General features: G+C 35.8%; 1 protein-coding gene and 1 long non-coding RNA gene across 9 annotated transcripts in view; one reads left to right on the top strand and one right to left on the bottom strand.

The window, feature by feature from the left end:
• LOC115941665 (uncharacterized) overlaps positions 1-15205 on the top strand; it is a 188306-nt gene that overhangs the window by 109273 nt on the left and 63828 nt on the right. The window contains exons 3-4 of one of the 7 annotated variants that reach the window (XR_014148481.1): positions 5457-5546; positions 10792-10990. The exons of 4 other annotated variants lie outside the window; for them this stretch is intronic. This is a non-coding gene — a long non-coding RNA (uncharacterized LOC115941665). Of the gene's footprint in view, positions 1-5456; positions 5875-10791; positions 10991-15205 lie in introns of those variants that run through there. 2 more of the 7 variants (XR_014148479.1, XR_014148478.1) reach the window with 2 other exon arrangements.
• FERMT2 (FERM domain containing kindlin 2) overlaps positions 1-15205 on the bottom strand; it is a 75206-nt gene that overhangs the window by 23127 nt on the left and 36874 nt on the right. For both annotated transcript variants that reach the window (XM_031030457.2, XM_006735557.3), the window contains exon 4: positions 4094-4228. In XM_031030457.2, the coding sequence (XP_030886317.1) occupies positions 4094-4228 (135 nt within the window). The remainder of the gene's footprint in view (positions 1-4093; positions 4229-15205) is intronic.

The following is a 15205-nucleotide window of genomic DNA, read 5'->3' as shown; positions in this document are numbered from 1 at the left end:
TATTTCAAGTGAATTAAGAGTAAAGAATCTTAGAAACTGTAACCTGAGTTTTTTTTGTCTAATTCAAAAGAATAAAGTTGTGCTCCAGTCAAATGTGCAGTGACAAACATATCCACATTTATCACCCTTTGAAATCCATACCCTATTTTAAGACAGCTCAATGTAACTGAATAAATGCACATAAATTAAGAGAATAATTTTATATTAATGTTTTCTCAGTGAATAGGTAAACTGGTTCCAACAGATTCACAAATAAAGTATTGAAGCAAACGAGTAGATAACATTTTGCTAACAAAGATGTATCTTATAATTAAGTCCCTAAAGGCAGGGATATTTTATTTTCCAATTCCCCAGTGTTCAATAGGGCTAAACATATAGTAGAGGCTACCTAAATAAAAACTTCTTGACTTAGTCAACTGACAATATATCCTCCATCATTTAAACTATAAAAATCAAGGAGACTGGATTAAATTAAGACTTAAAAGTTCAGAATAATGTTAAGTAAAAGCACCTCCCCTAGAAGTCCTAACTCTGTTAATTATATTTTGTCTTCAGTCATAATTTTTAAAAAGAAAATGTGTAAATGGGTATCACACTGTTAATGGATTATGGAAAGAGAATGGCTGTTTCCCTTACCTAATATAGAAATACGCTTAGGAATTTCCTTTCCACTCTAACAACCCCTCCCCACCACCTCACTCAATGCAATGATAGAAACAATTACCTATGAAAAAGTGGTGATCATGCTAGAGATTTTTGTAGTTGTCATGATCTAGTCTAGGAAGAGAACACAAAGGAAAAAAAAAATCTTGCTAGCCACAGAGTATCTGATTTGATGTCCCTAGTATGTATTCTTCCAATGTTAATAACTAAAGCAATTTGCAGTATCTAAACACTAAACATTGTTAAATAAGCAACAAAGAAAGTGGTCAGTTCTCCTTTCTTAGCTTTAAAGAACCTTGGGATAGTCAGTGATACCCTTAAAAGCTAGAACTTTCAAACTACAAGGGTATTTTGTGAAAGGATTACTTGGGCACCCCATACTAATTAAAAGGGCTAAAAACATTACTCCAGCTCAGGTGGGCAAAGAATAATCCTGCTATATATGTAAATAAGGGATAGAAAAACATTATCTTCTAGGCAAAATCTTCTCATTGTGTATTTCAAAGATCTAGCAAATAAATCTTTTACTAGGAATGTCAGAATATTGAAAATTTGTTCCTAGTGTGATGGACTATAATTACTATTTAGAATTAAATAGTTAGAACTGGCAATTTTCTTTATGAGGTTTCTAAAACAAAATATATTCCCCTAAATTACACAATATTTAACAGAATCAGCCCTCTCAAATTCCTCTACTTTGTATATTCTACACTTCATTTTTGATCACTTCATTGTTTCTATTCTTATTTTGTTAGGCACTCCATGGTAATAATTAGTGTTTCCAACAATCCTATTATTCTCATTTTAGAGGAGCAAACTGAAGCACAGAGAGGTTAAGTAAGTTGTCCAGTGTCAAAAGCTATTACGTTTCAGAGCCAAGCTATAAATCAGCAAGTATAATTGAAGCTATACACATCACCTCCTGGGTACCATAACTTATTTAAGCCATTCCCAATTGGTGTGCATTTATTTGTTTAGAATTTTGTTGACTTCACCACTGCTGCTGCAAACATGCCTTCCAACAAATGCCTTCCAACAGGTATGTTTGTACTTATTTCCCAATTCTAGCAACATTGCTAGGACAGAGGGTATGTGCATTTTACATTCCTTCTAAGTCTCAGTTCAGTGACAATCCCAACTACCTTATATTCCTGATTGCCCAATTTAAAACATATTTGAAGTAGAAAGTTATTATAGGGTAAGATGAAGTAACATATTTAGTCAACAACAAAATAGAAGCTTGCTCAACTATACAGAACAGTAACAAAAATTATAAGGAGGAGAGAATTCAATAAGCATTACAGTCTTGGGCCACCTACTACAAATATTAAAAACCTCATATAACTTTAGAATCTGCCTGATAACTTGGTTACTATAAATTACATCCTTACATATTCTTTTTTAAAAGAGTGCTAAAGTATTTAATCCATTTTAGAAAATTTCCCACCAAAATATCAATCTCATACCATACTTAGTAAACAAATTTCAGGTGAATTAAAAATAACAAATGTTAATATTACAGATTAGTTAAAATATATAAATATGAAATAATTATATAAAAGTATAAAGGAAATATAGAATTTTTCTAGTATTTGTGAAGATTTTCTTTACCAAGAATGAAAGCCCAGAACTGTAAAGTAAATAACAAGTTTGACTACATAAAAATGTAAAACTTTAGTACAGTAAAAAAGACCAAAAAATTAAAAACAAAATGCCAGTACAGGGAAAATATAACTTATCAGAATATTAGGTTATCACTAAAACACTGGAACTTTTTATTTTTTTAAAGATTTTATTTATTTATCTGACAGAGAGAGACAGTGAAAGCAGGAACACAAGCAGGGGGAGTGGGAGAGGGAGAAGCAGGCTTCGTGCCGTGGGGCTCCATCCCAGGACGCTGGGATCATGACCCGAGCCGAAGGCAGAGGCTTAACAACTGAGCCACCCAGGCGCCCCACAATGGAACTTTTTAAAAGCTTAATTCACAAACTCAATTCCCCAACCTATAAATATACCGTTTGGAATGGTTTTGTCTTCCAAATTCCTGGAACACTACTTTCTACAACTTTCATTTAGCGTTTATATATTACCTCCTTAAATACAGTAACTGTTTTTCAGTTAGCCTAAAAGCTTTTATTTTTTAAAGATTTTATTTATTTTTTGACAGAGAGAGACAGCGAGAGAGGGAGCAGAAGCAGGGGGAGTGGGAGAGGGAGAAGCAGGCTTCCTGTGGAGCAGGGAGCCTGATGTGGAGCTTGATCCCAGGACCCTGAGATCATGACCTGAGCCAAAGAGCCTAAAAACTTCTTAAGAGTTAAGGATTTTCTTATTTTTTGGTATCTCCCAAGTCCAATCAGTACATGAGTAAGGGCATAAAAGTTACAAGACGTTCCTAACCTTACTGTGCCATTTCTTCAACCTTAAAATGAGTAATAACATAATGTGCAATGGGCTGTAGTGAGAATTAAGTGAGTTTCCACAAGTAAAATACGCTAAATTTAATTTCCAAGAGTATAATGTGTAAAATGGGCATACAGTAAGCACTAAATTGTTTCCATTATCATCATCACCCCAGAATTTAAAAAACCAAGAATGAACTGAATTAGTTAAATTAGTTTACTTACTGACTGAGGGACTTATTTCCTAAGAAATGGATTTATAAATGTATGGCTGATAGACACATGGGAAACTGTAATGTCCAGTCCCTGTGTATGCCCAGGACTGAATAAATAACCATGTAATTTAATTAGTCATCTAGCTACCCAAAAGACACTGCCTATGCTCCCCTATGCTCCCGCTGAATGCCACATGCTAAGTTAGGTTCTGATAACAAAAATGTGAGAGACAGTTCCATCATGCCGGGACCTCACAATTTAATAGGTAAGAACATGCAGTACAATACCAAACACAGAAAAGTCTGGTGTCTTAAAATAGAAGGATACCTAATTCAGGTTGGGAGATAATGGAAGGAAATCTGAGAAAGCTTCTTAAAAGGGCAAAACCTTAAAGGAAAAAGGTGAAAAGGCAAAGGGACCAGCATATGCAAAGCACAAAGATTTTAAGTAACCCACAGAAGTAATAATGTCTTAATTAATTAATTGTGGTTTTCACAGAATACAGAAAAAAGAACTAAATACTAAAAAACTGTCCAATTTTTTACAATGCAAAAAACTGAGCCCAGTTAAGGTATTGCCCCTTTTTTATTTTTCCAGAGCAGAGAACCAGCCTTCCTTTTTACTGATGCATCTGTTAACACCTGACACGATGATCTGCACATGAGAGACCCTAGAGGTGATTTCATGATTGAGGGAAAAAAAGCTGAAGGAGAGTTTTTTAAAGTTGATCACTCTCCTGACCTATGTAAACCATTTGTCAAAAAACCACAAACAGTTTTCACACTATGCCTCTGCTTAGTCTAACAAAGTCTCACCTGATCCCGGAGTGATAAGAGGCCCCTCTAATTCAAGTGCCTCATCTTCAGACTGGTCATCTAACTTTTTCTTTTTTTTCTTAGTTGGATCTCTGGGTTTTTTCAAGAGAGAAAGTTCTTCAGGATGTCTGATATCTGTTAAAATTAGAAGAAAGATTATTTAGTAGCATAATGGAAAATTTAAATACTTTACATCTGGTAAATCCATCTATTAATCCATTCCAATATAAGAATTCATAATTTCCATCTGTGTATGTATGTGTTTATGTTTTGCCAGATGTGAATGCCATGCAAGACTTAAGTATGGCACTTCTACAAATAATCTACCAAAGCATTCAATTCATAACCATTTAATGAATGTAGGAGCCTCGAAGTGGAGAGATAACAATCTATTAGGGTACAGAGAGAAAATAGAGAAAATATTAGAACTTATTTATATATTTATTTTTTTAACTAAAACCATAAAAAAAATTAAATTTATATCCTAGCCACAGCAACTAGGCAAGAAAAACAAAAACATACCAATTGGAAAGGAAGAAGTGAAACTGTCACTGTTTGCAGATGACATGATACTATATATAGAAAACCTTAACTACTCCATCAAAAACCACTGGAACTAATAAACTAGTAAAATTCAGTGAAGTAGCAAGGTAAAAAAAATCAATATACAAAAACCTGTTGTGTTCTTTTCAGGGCACATGGGTGGCTAAGTCCGTTAAGCATCTGCCTTCGGCTCAGGTCATGATCTCCTTCCCCCACTCATGTTCTCTCTTGCTATCTCTCTCTCAAATAAATAAATAAAATCTTTAAAAAAAAGGTTGTGTTTCTCTACATAAACTATGAGAAACAGAAATTGAGAAAACTGATCCCATTCACAACTACATCAAAAAAGTAAAATACCTAGGAATAAATTTTTGAGTTTTTTAGACTTTTTTTTTTTTTAAACGATTTTATTTATGAGAGAGAGAGAGAGAGAGAGAGGGTGCATGCGTGGGAGCATGAGCATGGGGAAGGGCAGAGGAGGAGGAAGAAGGACAAGCAGACTCTGTGATGAGCACAGAGCCCACTGCAGGGCTGGATTTCATGACCCTGAGATCATGACCTGAGCCAAAACCAAGAGTCAGATGTTCAACTGACTGAGCTACCTAGGCACCCTTCTAAGAATAAATTTAACCAAGGAAGTGAAAGACCTGTACAATGAAAACTATAAAGACTTGATGAAAAAAAAAAATAAAGACACAAATAAATGGAAAGATATTCTGTGTTTGTGGTTTGGAAGAATCAATATTAATAAAATAGCCATATTACAGATTTAATGCAATTCCTATCGAAATTCTAATAATTCTAATGATATTTTTCACAGAACTAGAACAAATAATTCTAAAATTTGTATGGAACCAAAGAAGACCCTGACCAGCAAAAACAATCCTGATAAAGAAGAACAAAGCCGAAGGTATACACTGCTTGATTTTAAACTATACTACAGGGTGCCTGGGTGGCTTGGTCGTTGGGTGTCTGCCTTTGGCTCAGGTCACGATCCTAGGGTCCTGGGATTGAGCCCTGCATCGGGCTCCCTGCTAGGCAGGAAGCCTGCTTCTCCCTCTCCCACTCCTCCTGCTTGTGTTCCCTCTCTCGCTGTCAATCTCTCCGTCAAATAAATAAATTAAAAAAAAAAATCTTGGGGCACCCGGATGGCTCAGATGGTTAAACGTCTGCCTTCGGCTCAGGTCATGATCCCAGGGTCCTGGGATCGAGTCCCGCATCGGGCTCCCTGCTCCTTGGGAGCCTGCTTCTCCCTCTGCCTTTCTCTCTATCTCTCATGAATAAATAAAATAAAATCTTTAAAAAAAAAAAAATCTTAAAAAAAATAAACTATACTACAAAACCGTAGTAATCAAAACTGTACAGTATTCGCATAAAAATGGACATATAAATCAATGGAACAGAATAAAGAGCCTGAGAATATATACATACATATGTGGTCAATTAATTTATGACAAAGCTAAGCATATACAATGGGAAAAGGATGGTCTTCTCAGTAAATGATGCTGGGAAAACTGGACAGCTATATTCAAAAGAATGAAACTGGACCATATACAAAAATTCACTCAAAATGGATTAAAGACTTGAATGTAAGACCTGAAACCATAAACTCCTAGAAGAAAACATGTGGTAAGCTCTTTGACATCAGTCTTAGCAATTTTTTTTTTTTGATCTGACTCCAAAGACAAGGGAAACAAAATAAACAAATGAGACTGCATCAAACTAAAAAGCTTCTACATAGCAAAGGAAACCAACAAAATCAAAAGACAACCTACTGAATAGAAGATATTTGCAAATCATATATCCAATAACAGATTAATACCCAAAATAAGTAAACAATTCATACAACCCAGTAACAGGAAAGCAAACAATCCAATTAGAGGATCTGAATAGACATTTTTCCAAAGAAGACAGACACACAGCCAACAGGCACATGAAAAGATGCTCAACATCACTCATCACCAGGGAAATGCAAGTCAAAACCACAATGAGATTATCACCTTACACCTGTCCGAATGGTTATTATAAAAAAAAAATATTAAGTGTTAGAATATGGAGAAAAGGGAAATCTTGTGCACTGTTTAGGAATGTAAACTGGTGCAGCCACTATGGAAAACAGTATGAAGGTCCCTCAAAAACTTAAAACTAGAACTAAGATTATCATCTAACAGTTCCATTACTGGGCATCTATCCAAAGATAACAAAAAAACACTAATCCAAAAAGGTTTATGTTTATTGAAGCATTATTTCTAATAGCCAAGATATGGAAGCAACCTAAGTGTCCACTGATAGATGAATGAATAAAGAAGATGTGGTGTACACGTACATACACACACACACACACACACACACACATGAATATTACTCAACCACAAAAAAGAACGAAATCTTGCCATTTGCAGCAACATGGATGGACCTAGAGGATATTATGCTAAGTGAAATGAGTAAGAGAAAGACAAATACCACAATTTTATTTACATGTGGAATGTAAAAAACCAAACCAAACCAAACCAAGATGCAGAGATACAGAGAACAAATTGGTGTTTGCTAGCAGAGAGGGGAGTTGTGAGGGGGCAGGTGCAATGGGTGGAGGGGGATCAAGAAGTACAAGTTCTGCGACGCCTGGGTGGCTCAGTCGGTTAAGCATCTGCCTTTGGCTCAGGTCATGATCCCAGGGTCCTGGGATGGAGTCCCACATCGGGCTCCCTGCTCAGCAGGGAGTCTGCTTCTCCCTCTGCCTGCCGCTCCTCCTACTTGTGCGCTCTCTCTGACATGTGGGGATGTGATATGCAGCATGGGGAATACAGTCAATAATACAGTATTGGGCGCCTGGGTGGCTCAGTTGGTTGGGCGACTGCCTTCAGCTCAGGTCATGATCCCGGGGTCCTGGGATCGAGTCCCGCGTCGGGCTCCCTGCTCTGCGGGGAGCCTGCTTCTCCCTCTCCCACTCCCCCTGCTTGTGTTCCCTCTCTCGCTGTGTCTCTCTCTGTCAAATAAATAAATAAAATCTTTAAAAAAAAAAAATAATAATACAGTATTAATTTTGTATGGTGACGGATGGTAAGCAGAATGAATATGATGGTCATTTTGCAATGTATATAAGTGTTGATTCACTATGCTGTACACTTGATACTATTATAATATTTATGTCAATTATGCCTCAATTTTTTAAAAAAGCTTTATATTATTGCGTAGCCTATATTCATTCTGTATGTTGTAAGTTACACATGACACATGAAGTAAATGTAAATACTTTCATATCATTACCAAATTTCCAAGTTTTAATTGATTCAACCTCTTCTACCTTGTAGAAATGACATGTTTCTGTGTTTATCTTATTCATATGAAGAATCTGGTAAGAGGCAAAAATGTTAAACGAAAGTAACAAAAAGAATTAACAATGACCCATATGAAGTTATATAACATTATATTTAATATTACATACCATGTCCATGAATTCCAAGAATTGTTAAGAAGTCAGTTTTCCCTAAATTGAACTAAAGATTCAATGGAATCCGAGTCAAAATCCAAACCTGCTCTTTTATACAAGATGGAAAGCTGACTGTAAAATATGTGTGGAAATGAAAACAAACAGAATAGTCCAAGCAATTTTTAAAAAGACTAAAGTTGGAGGGACTACTCGACATCATATAGCTACAGCAATCAAGACAGTGCAATTATGAGCTAAATGATAAGATGTATATATGAAGAGGACCCAGAAGCAGATCCATATATAGGTGGTCAGTTATTTTGGACAAAGGTGCCATGGCAATTCAAGAGGAAAGGAAAATTTTACCAATAAATGATGCTAAATGAGAGATTCATAGATTAAAAAAAAAAACACATTAGCCCTTATCTAATATATAAAAATTAATTCTAAATGGATCATAGACCTAAAAGAAAATATAAGTAGACAAAGATTTCTTACATAGAACACATACACTCCACAAAAAATTATCCTTTATTAAAAAACAAAACTAACAGGAGCACCTGGGTGGCTTAGTTGGTTAAGCATCAGGGAAATGCAAGTTAAAACTATGAGAAGTATTATATACCCATCAGAGTAGCCAACATTAACAAGACTGCTAACAGCCAGTGTTGGTGAGGATGTGGGGGCACTGGAACTCTCATACCCAGCCAGTGGAATGGGAAATGAGACAATTTTTTCAAAAGTTTGGCAGTTTCTTATAAAGTTAAACATATACAACTTCACCATTCTACTTCTACTTATTTACTCAAGAAAATGAAAAGCACATATGTAACAGCTGTACTCACTAAAGCCAAAACTAGAAACAACCCAAATTGATAAACAAAATGTGGTATTTTCATATCAGTGGAATACTACTCACAATGGAACACAACTCATCAGTAAAAAGAAACAATGGAGACATACAATAACCTGAATGTATCTCAAAATCCTTCCTTAAGTGGAAGAAGCCAACTAAAAAGGCATATACACTATATGATTCTGTTCATAAAATTCCAGAAAATGAAAATAAATCTGTGTGACAGAGCAAATAAATGGTTGTCTGACTAAAGTTTGAGGGCTAATGGAAATATTCTCTATCCTGTGGTATAGTTTCACAGATGTAAACATCTGTGAAAACTCATCAAATTGTATACTTTAAATGGGTACAGTTTATTGTACACCAATTATACCAAAATTAGGTTAATTTAAAAATAAAGAGTGTAAAGAGAAGGAGAGCCAAGAAAAACCAAAAATGAAAAATGCAGCAGAAAGGAGAAGGACTAGGTCTGTATATTTGGCAGCACTATACTCACTGTTTGTCAGTGTCGTAAGTAGAACAGACAACAAAATGCAAACCACTGCATAACTTGTAATGCTACAGATTGCTAAAAATTACTAGATCAGATGGGAGTTTTACATGCGGCAGTTTGTATCTTCAGGAGCTCACAATATCCACTACATTCAATCCAGTATTACAAATTCAGGAAGCTTTTTGTTTGTAGGGGACCTGAAACCAGGATGGAGCAGACTGCTGCAGAGCTGGTGAGACACAATTTGAGGCAGAAGCACACAGCCAACTAGCTGCATTCAGATCTCAGCTCCACTACTTATTGTGACATTGGACAAGCTTACTCAGCTTGCCAGTGTCTGAGTTTTCTCATCTGTAAAATGAGAATAATAGTACCTCTGAAAATCAAATGATTAATACGGGTAACATTCCCTGAACAAGGCCTGGCACGTAAAAAGTACTTCGTTAAGTACTGGGTATTAATGTTTTTCTCTAGTTAAAAAAATATGCACTTATGGTAGAAACTTGGAAATGACAAAAGTATAAATGAGTCATTTAAAACCCATTCTTGAAAAATGCAATATGGCTATGTAAATAAGGGATTATGTTAATAGATATATAAAATTCTACTGTGCAAATGTAGCATAATTTAACCATTCTTCTAATACTGAGCCCATTATAAATAATGATTTTACAACCATCTATCTGTGTACGTATTTTTCCACATTTTATTTCTTCAAGAATTCACTGGAGTGGAATTACTAGATCAAAGGTAATAATAATTTTAAGGCAAAAGTGGAGCAAGTTGGGCACATGTGTTTTTTAAAGCTTTGCTTACTTGATTTTTTATTTCCTTGTTTTAATTTACATTTATTTACTAGTGATGTACATCTCAAGAGTTTTTAGCCATTTATATTTCCTTCACTGATTTTTCTATTAGGTTTCTTCATTTTTTTTCTATTAGGTTTCTTCAAATCAGAGTTAATTTTCATGTAAATTGGATGGTAGCAATCACTGCAAACCACACTGGAGTTTCTTTTTTAAAAAAATCTATTTTAGGGGCGCCTGGGTGGCTCAGTCGGTTAAACGTCTGCCTTCAGCTCAGGTCATGATCCTGGGGTCCTGGGATAAAGCCCTGCATATGGCTCCCCACTCAGCGGAAAGTCTGCTTCTCCCCCTCCCTCTGCTGCTCATGCTCTCTCTCTCATTGTCTCTCGAATAAATAAAATCGTTTAAAAATATCTATATTATGTACACCTCATCCCACGTTTAAAAAATAAGTCCAAAACTTTTACTACTATATGTTGTTTTTTTCTGTTTCTGTATTGGTTATCTGAATTTTACTATTATGAACACTCTGGTACAGGTCAGGTTTTTGTTTTGTCCTCTATTTTACAGGCTATTTTCTGGGGAATGTTTTTCTGAAACACAAAAACAGAATTACCAGAAAAACTGTCCTGAACAGGGCGCCTGGGTGGCTCCGTTGGTTAAGCGACTGCCTTCGGCTCAGGTCATGATCCTGGAGTCCCTGGATCGAGTCCCGCATCGGGCTCCCTGCTCGGCAGGGAGTCTGCTTCTCCCTCTGACCCTCCCCCCTCTCATGTGCTCTCTCTCTCAAATAAATAAATAAAATCTTTAAAAATAAATAAATAAATAAATAAATAAATGCTTGCTCCTTAAATTGTCGCTTTCTTTTTAAAAAAAGCTTTCAGGCATGTCTGATTTCTTTATTTTTTAAAAAGATTTATTTATTTGAGAGAGAGAAAAAGTTAACACGAGCAGGGGTGGGGAGGGGCAGAGGGAGACAGGGAGAGAAGAATCCCAAGCAGACTCCGAGATGAATGCAGAACCCCATGCAGGGCTTGATCCCAGGACCCTGAGATCATGACCTGAGCTGAAATCAAGAGTAGGCCACTTGACCAACTGAGCCACCTAGGCATTCCTTGATTTGTTTTTAAAGTTCAAAATAGTATAGCATATTCTTTAGCTAAAGTTACCTAATTAAAAATCAAAGATTCTCTTCATTCTTGTATATTCCAGGTAAAAAGAAGTTAACTTATCCTCAAATGTAATTTTTGAGGTTTAATGCATTACCATTAATTGCTTTATGTAGATTCACAACTCAGAATATACTTCAAGTATATTTTTGAGTCATATTTAATAGAACTGAATATTTCCTATTATTTACTTTTAAAATAAACAAAATTTAACATTCTGAGACCTAATCACTTATGAGTTACACTTTCAATTCTCAGTATACCCTCGGCTTTAAATGCCATCCTGCCACGTTGGGAGATAAGAAAGGCATTACATAATCCCAAGCTTCGGAATAATCACTACTTCAGTATCAAGTGTCAGGTAGGGTGGTGGTAGTAATCTATCTCTCCACCCACCATTCATCCCCTCAAAGTAAATCATGCACTGGTATAGGGTGAAAAATCTAAAAAAGTATAAAAGGACATACAGTGAGTCACGCCTAAGATACAGGACATGTTTCTACCACAGTTCACCATAGTCAGGTTAGTGGGAGAGGGGAAAGCACACATGTTTAATTTGCATTCCAAATGTTTCTGCCATGTGCCTTCTGCTTGAGAATCACTATTTCACATGATTCATCCTTTGAGATTTTTGTTCCTAGGTCATTTCCTGTCCAGCTCACAAACCAGCTATTAATGTTATTAGAAGAATGAATATTGTTAAGTGTAAACTAGCTTTTGGGTCAGTCATAAGCATATAAAAAAGTTCTTAACCGTATGTGTCCATGAGAATTGCTTGTGAAGTTAAAAATACTACTAAAAATATATGCTTCAGTCATACCCTCATATACTCTTAGTGACTCAGGGCTTCCAGCAGCTTGTTTTATAAAAGCTCTAGTGATGGCCGTTAACTAAACTTACAGTGGTGATCATTTCATAATGTATACAAATATTAAATCATTTTACATACCTGAAACGAATATAATGTTATATGTCGATTATATCTCAAAAAAAAAAAAGCTCCATAGGTAATTTTGATTCCAACTTCTTGACAACTAGTAGCTTAAGTAAAGGGGAAGGGCAGCGGGGGGTAGAGAATAACATTTCTCAAATGATAGGCAGTTCTCTACATTGGAACAGGGTAGCCACTGACTATACATGAAGTCTACAAATAAGTTTTCATTTCATTATAACAAAAAAGTAAACCTCCACCTCCACATAATATACTAATTATTTCATTCATACAGGAATTTAGGACTGATTTACTTACCGTGCCTTGTATCAAGAAAGAATTAAACTGGTGAATTTAGAAATCTGAATCACATGTAAAAGTGGGCCTGGTGAAGAGCATAAGTAATTAAACAAAGTTTATACTTAACTAAAATACACCTGGAGGACTATTTTAAAATGGGTATACCAAATTACAGTGCTGTCTTTCGTTCATGCTAAATTTTATACTTCAATAATAAATATAAACTAGCATTTATGAGTCACTCTACAAAGTAATGATCTAGGACCTCTTTATAACACAAAGATATAATATATAGCAATGAAATGTAATGTTCAAAATCAGTATGTTAACAAGTAGAAGACAAATCTGGTGGAAGATGGACTACATAAATGCTATATGTATGTACCAGAAACTATGCGGTGAGGAAGTGGGGAACTGAGGAGCACAGAAGGGTTTTCAGGTAAGATAATCAGATTTTAGTTTAAAATAAATTTTGGGGGCACCTGGGGGGCTCAGTCGGTAAGCATCTGCCTTCGGCTCAGATCATCATCCCGGGCTCCTGGAATGGAGTCCCGCACTGGGCTCCCTGCTCAGCGGGAAGCCTGGTTCTCCCTCTCCCTCTGCCCCTGCTTGTGTTCCCTCTCTCACTATCTCTCTCTCCCTGTCAAATAAATAAATAAAATCTTTTAAAATTAATTAATTTTGTTTTGAGAATTTGTTAAACATGTATACCGAGCTTGTGCATTTATTTTCAATCCTCTCAAAAATCATACTAAAGAAATAAGCAAAACATGTACTTTTAAGGACAAAAAGAATGGAAGAAAACATCACATTAAAAAAAGTCAGAAAAATTTTGGGAGACAGAAGCCAGATTGGAAGAGTAACAGATGACTAAAAAAAGGAAAAAAAATAAAATCAAGGTGTTTGCAAAAGGAAATACCAATGGGAAACACACTGACTCATAGTGCCAAACATCAAGCATGACCAAGCACTGAAAATAGACCAAAAAAAAAAAAAAAAAAAATCCTGTCCCATACTGAATTAAACCTACCCCTTAAATACATGCCCTTTAGGATCCCTGAGAGGAGAATCTAAACAGCCCTAGGGAACAATCTTTTAGATACAGACATTTGATAAAGCTTGCTCAATGTCTAAATACCCCAGAGAGGGGTAACAAGCTAAACCTCATTCAATGTAGGATTTCCTATTGGTATTTGTAATGCACTATTATTAAATATATGAATGGACAATGATTGACAGACATGTGAGAAAGGACTCTGTGGTAGGTCTACAGTTCTGGAGCTAACTCCTTAAAATTTCTGTCCCTGATTATACAATTATACACTAATCTAGGGACTGTTGTGAAGAGGCTTTGCAAATGGAATTAAGGCTACTAATCATCTGATTTAAGAAAGATTACCCTGGATTCTCTCCATGGGTCCAATGTAATCATATCAGGCCTGCCAAATAGAAGAGGAAGGCAGGAGAGGTAAGCACAGGAAAGATGAGACTGAAGGAGAGGTCAGACAGATGTGAAGAGTAGGAAGGACTGGCGTTGCTACTGCTGTTTTTGAAGACAGAGGAAAGAAGCACATGTCAAGGAATTTCGGAGACCTCTAGAAGCTGAGAATGACCTTTGGTAGACAATCTAGGAGAAACCCTGGTCCTATAGCCACATGGAACCAAATTCTACCATGAATTCTTTCTCATAGCCTTCAGGAGGAACACAGCCTTGCTGACACCTTACTTTCACCTTTGTAAGACTAACTAGAACACCCATCTGAGCCACACTGTGCCCAGACTTTTAAACTACATGAACAGTGAGATAACAAATATGTGTTGTTTTAAGCTGCTAAATTTATGGTAAAATTTGCTACAGCAGCAATGGAATGCATGCACAGAGTTTCTAACATGAAAAACACCAAATGAAAAGGAAAAGAAAAACAACTCAGGGAACCAGAGATACTGCAGGAAGCAGACGAACAAAACCAAACCTTCTTAAATACAATTCTCAGAAAGATGACATCTGTGACAGATGACTAGCATGTTATAAAGAATAACTAGAGATTAACAAAGAGATCTTTGGAGATACAGCGAAAACAGTTCTAAGGAGTGCCTGGCTCAGCTGGCAGAGCATGTGACTCTTGATCTCAGGGTTTTAAGTTCAAGCCCCACACTGGGTGTGAAGATTACTTAGAAAAACTTAAAAAGAAATTCTTTAAAAAAAAAAAAAAAAACAGTTCTAAGAGGGAAATATATAGTATTATTTAGGCTTACGTCAAGGAACAAAAAAGGTCAAGTGACCAATCTAATCTTACACATAAAGGAACTAGAAAAAGAACAAAGCCCAAGGTAAGTAGAAGAAAGTAAGATTAGAGCAGAAATAAATGACATAGAGACTAAAAAAAAAAAAAAAAAAAACCAGAACAAAAATCAATGAAATGAAGAGGTGGTTCTATGAAAAGATAAACAAAATTGATAACCCCTTAGACTCATCAAGAAAAAAAGAGAAAGGACCCAAATAAATAAAATCAGAAATGAAAGAGAAGTAAAAACTGACCCCACAGAAATACAAAGGATTATTAAGAAAATACTACTATGAAAA

This window comes from Leptonychotes weddellii, chromosome 9, assembly GCF_054177405.1.
Source record: "Leptonychotes weddellii isolate Sample4059 chromosome 9, ASM5417740v2, whole genome shotgun sequence".
NCBI classification, from domain to species: domain Eukaryota; kingdom Metazoa; phylum Chordata; class Mammalia; order Carnivora; family Phocidae; genus Leptonychotes; species Leptonychotes weddellii.
Note: the sequence above shows the minus strand (reverse complement) of the source record. Positions and strands in the feature narration are given on the sequence as shown.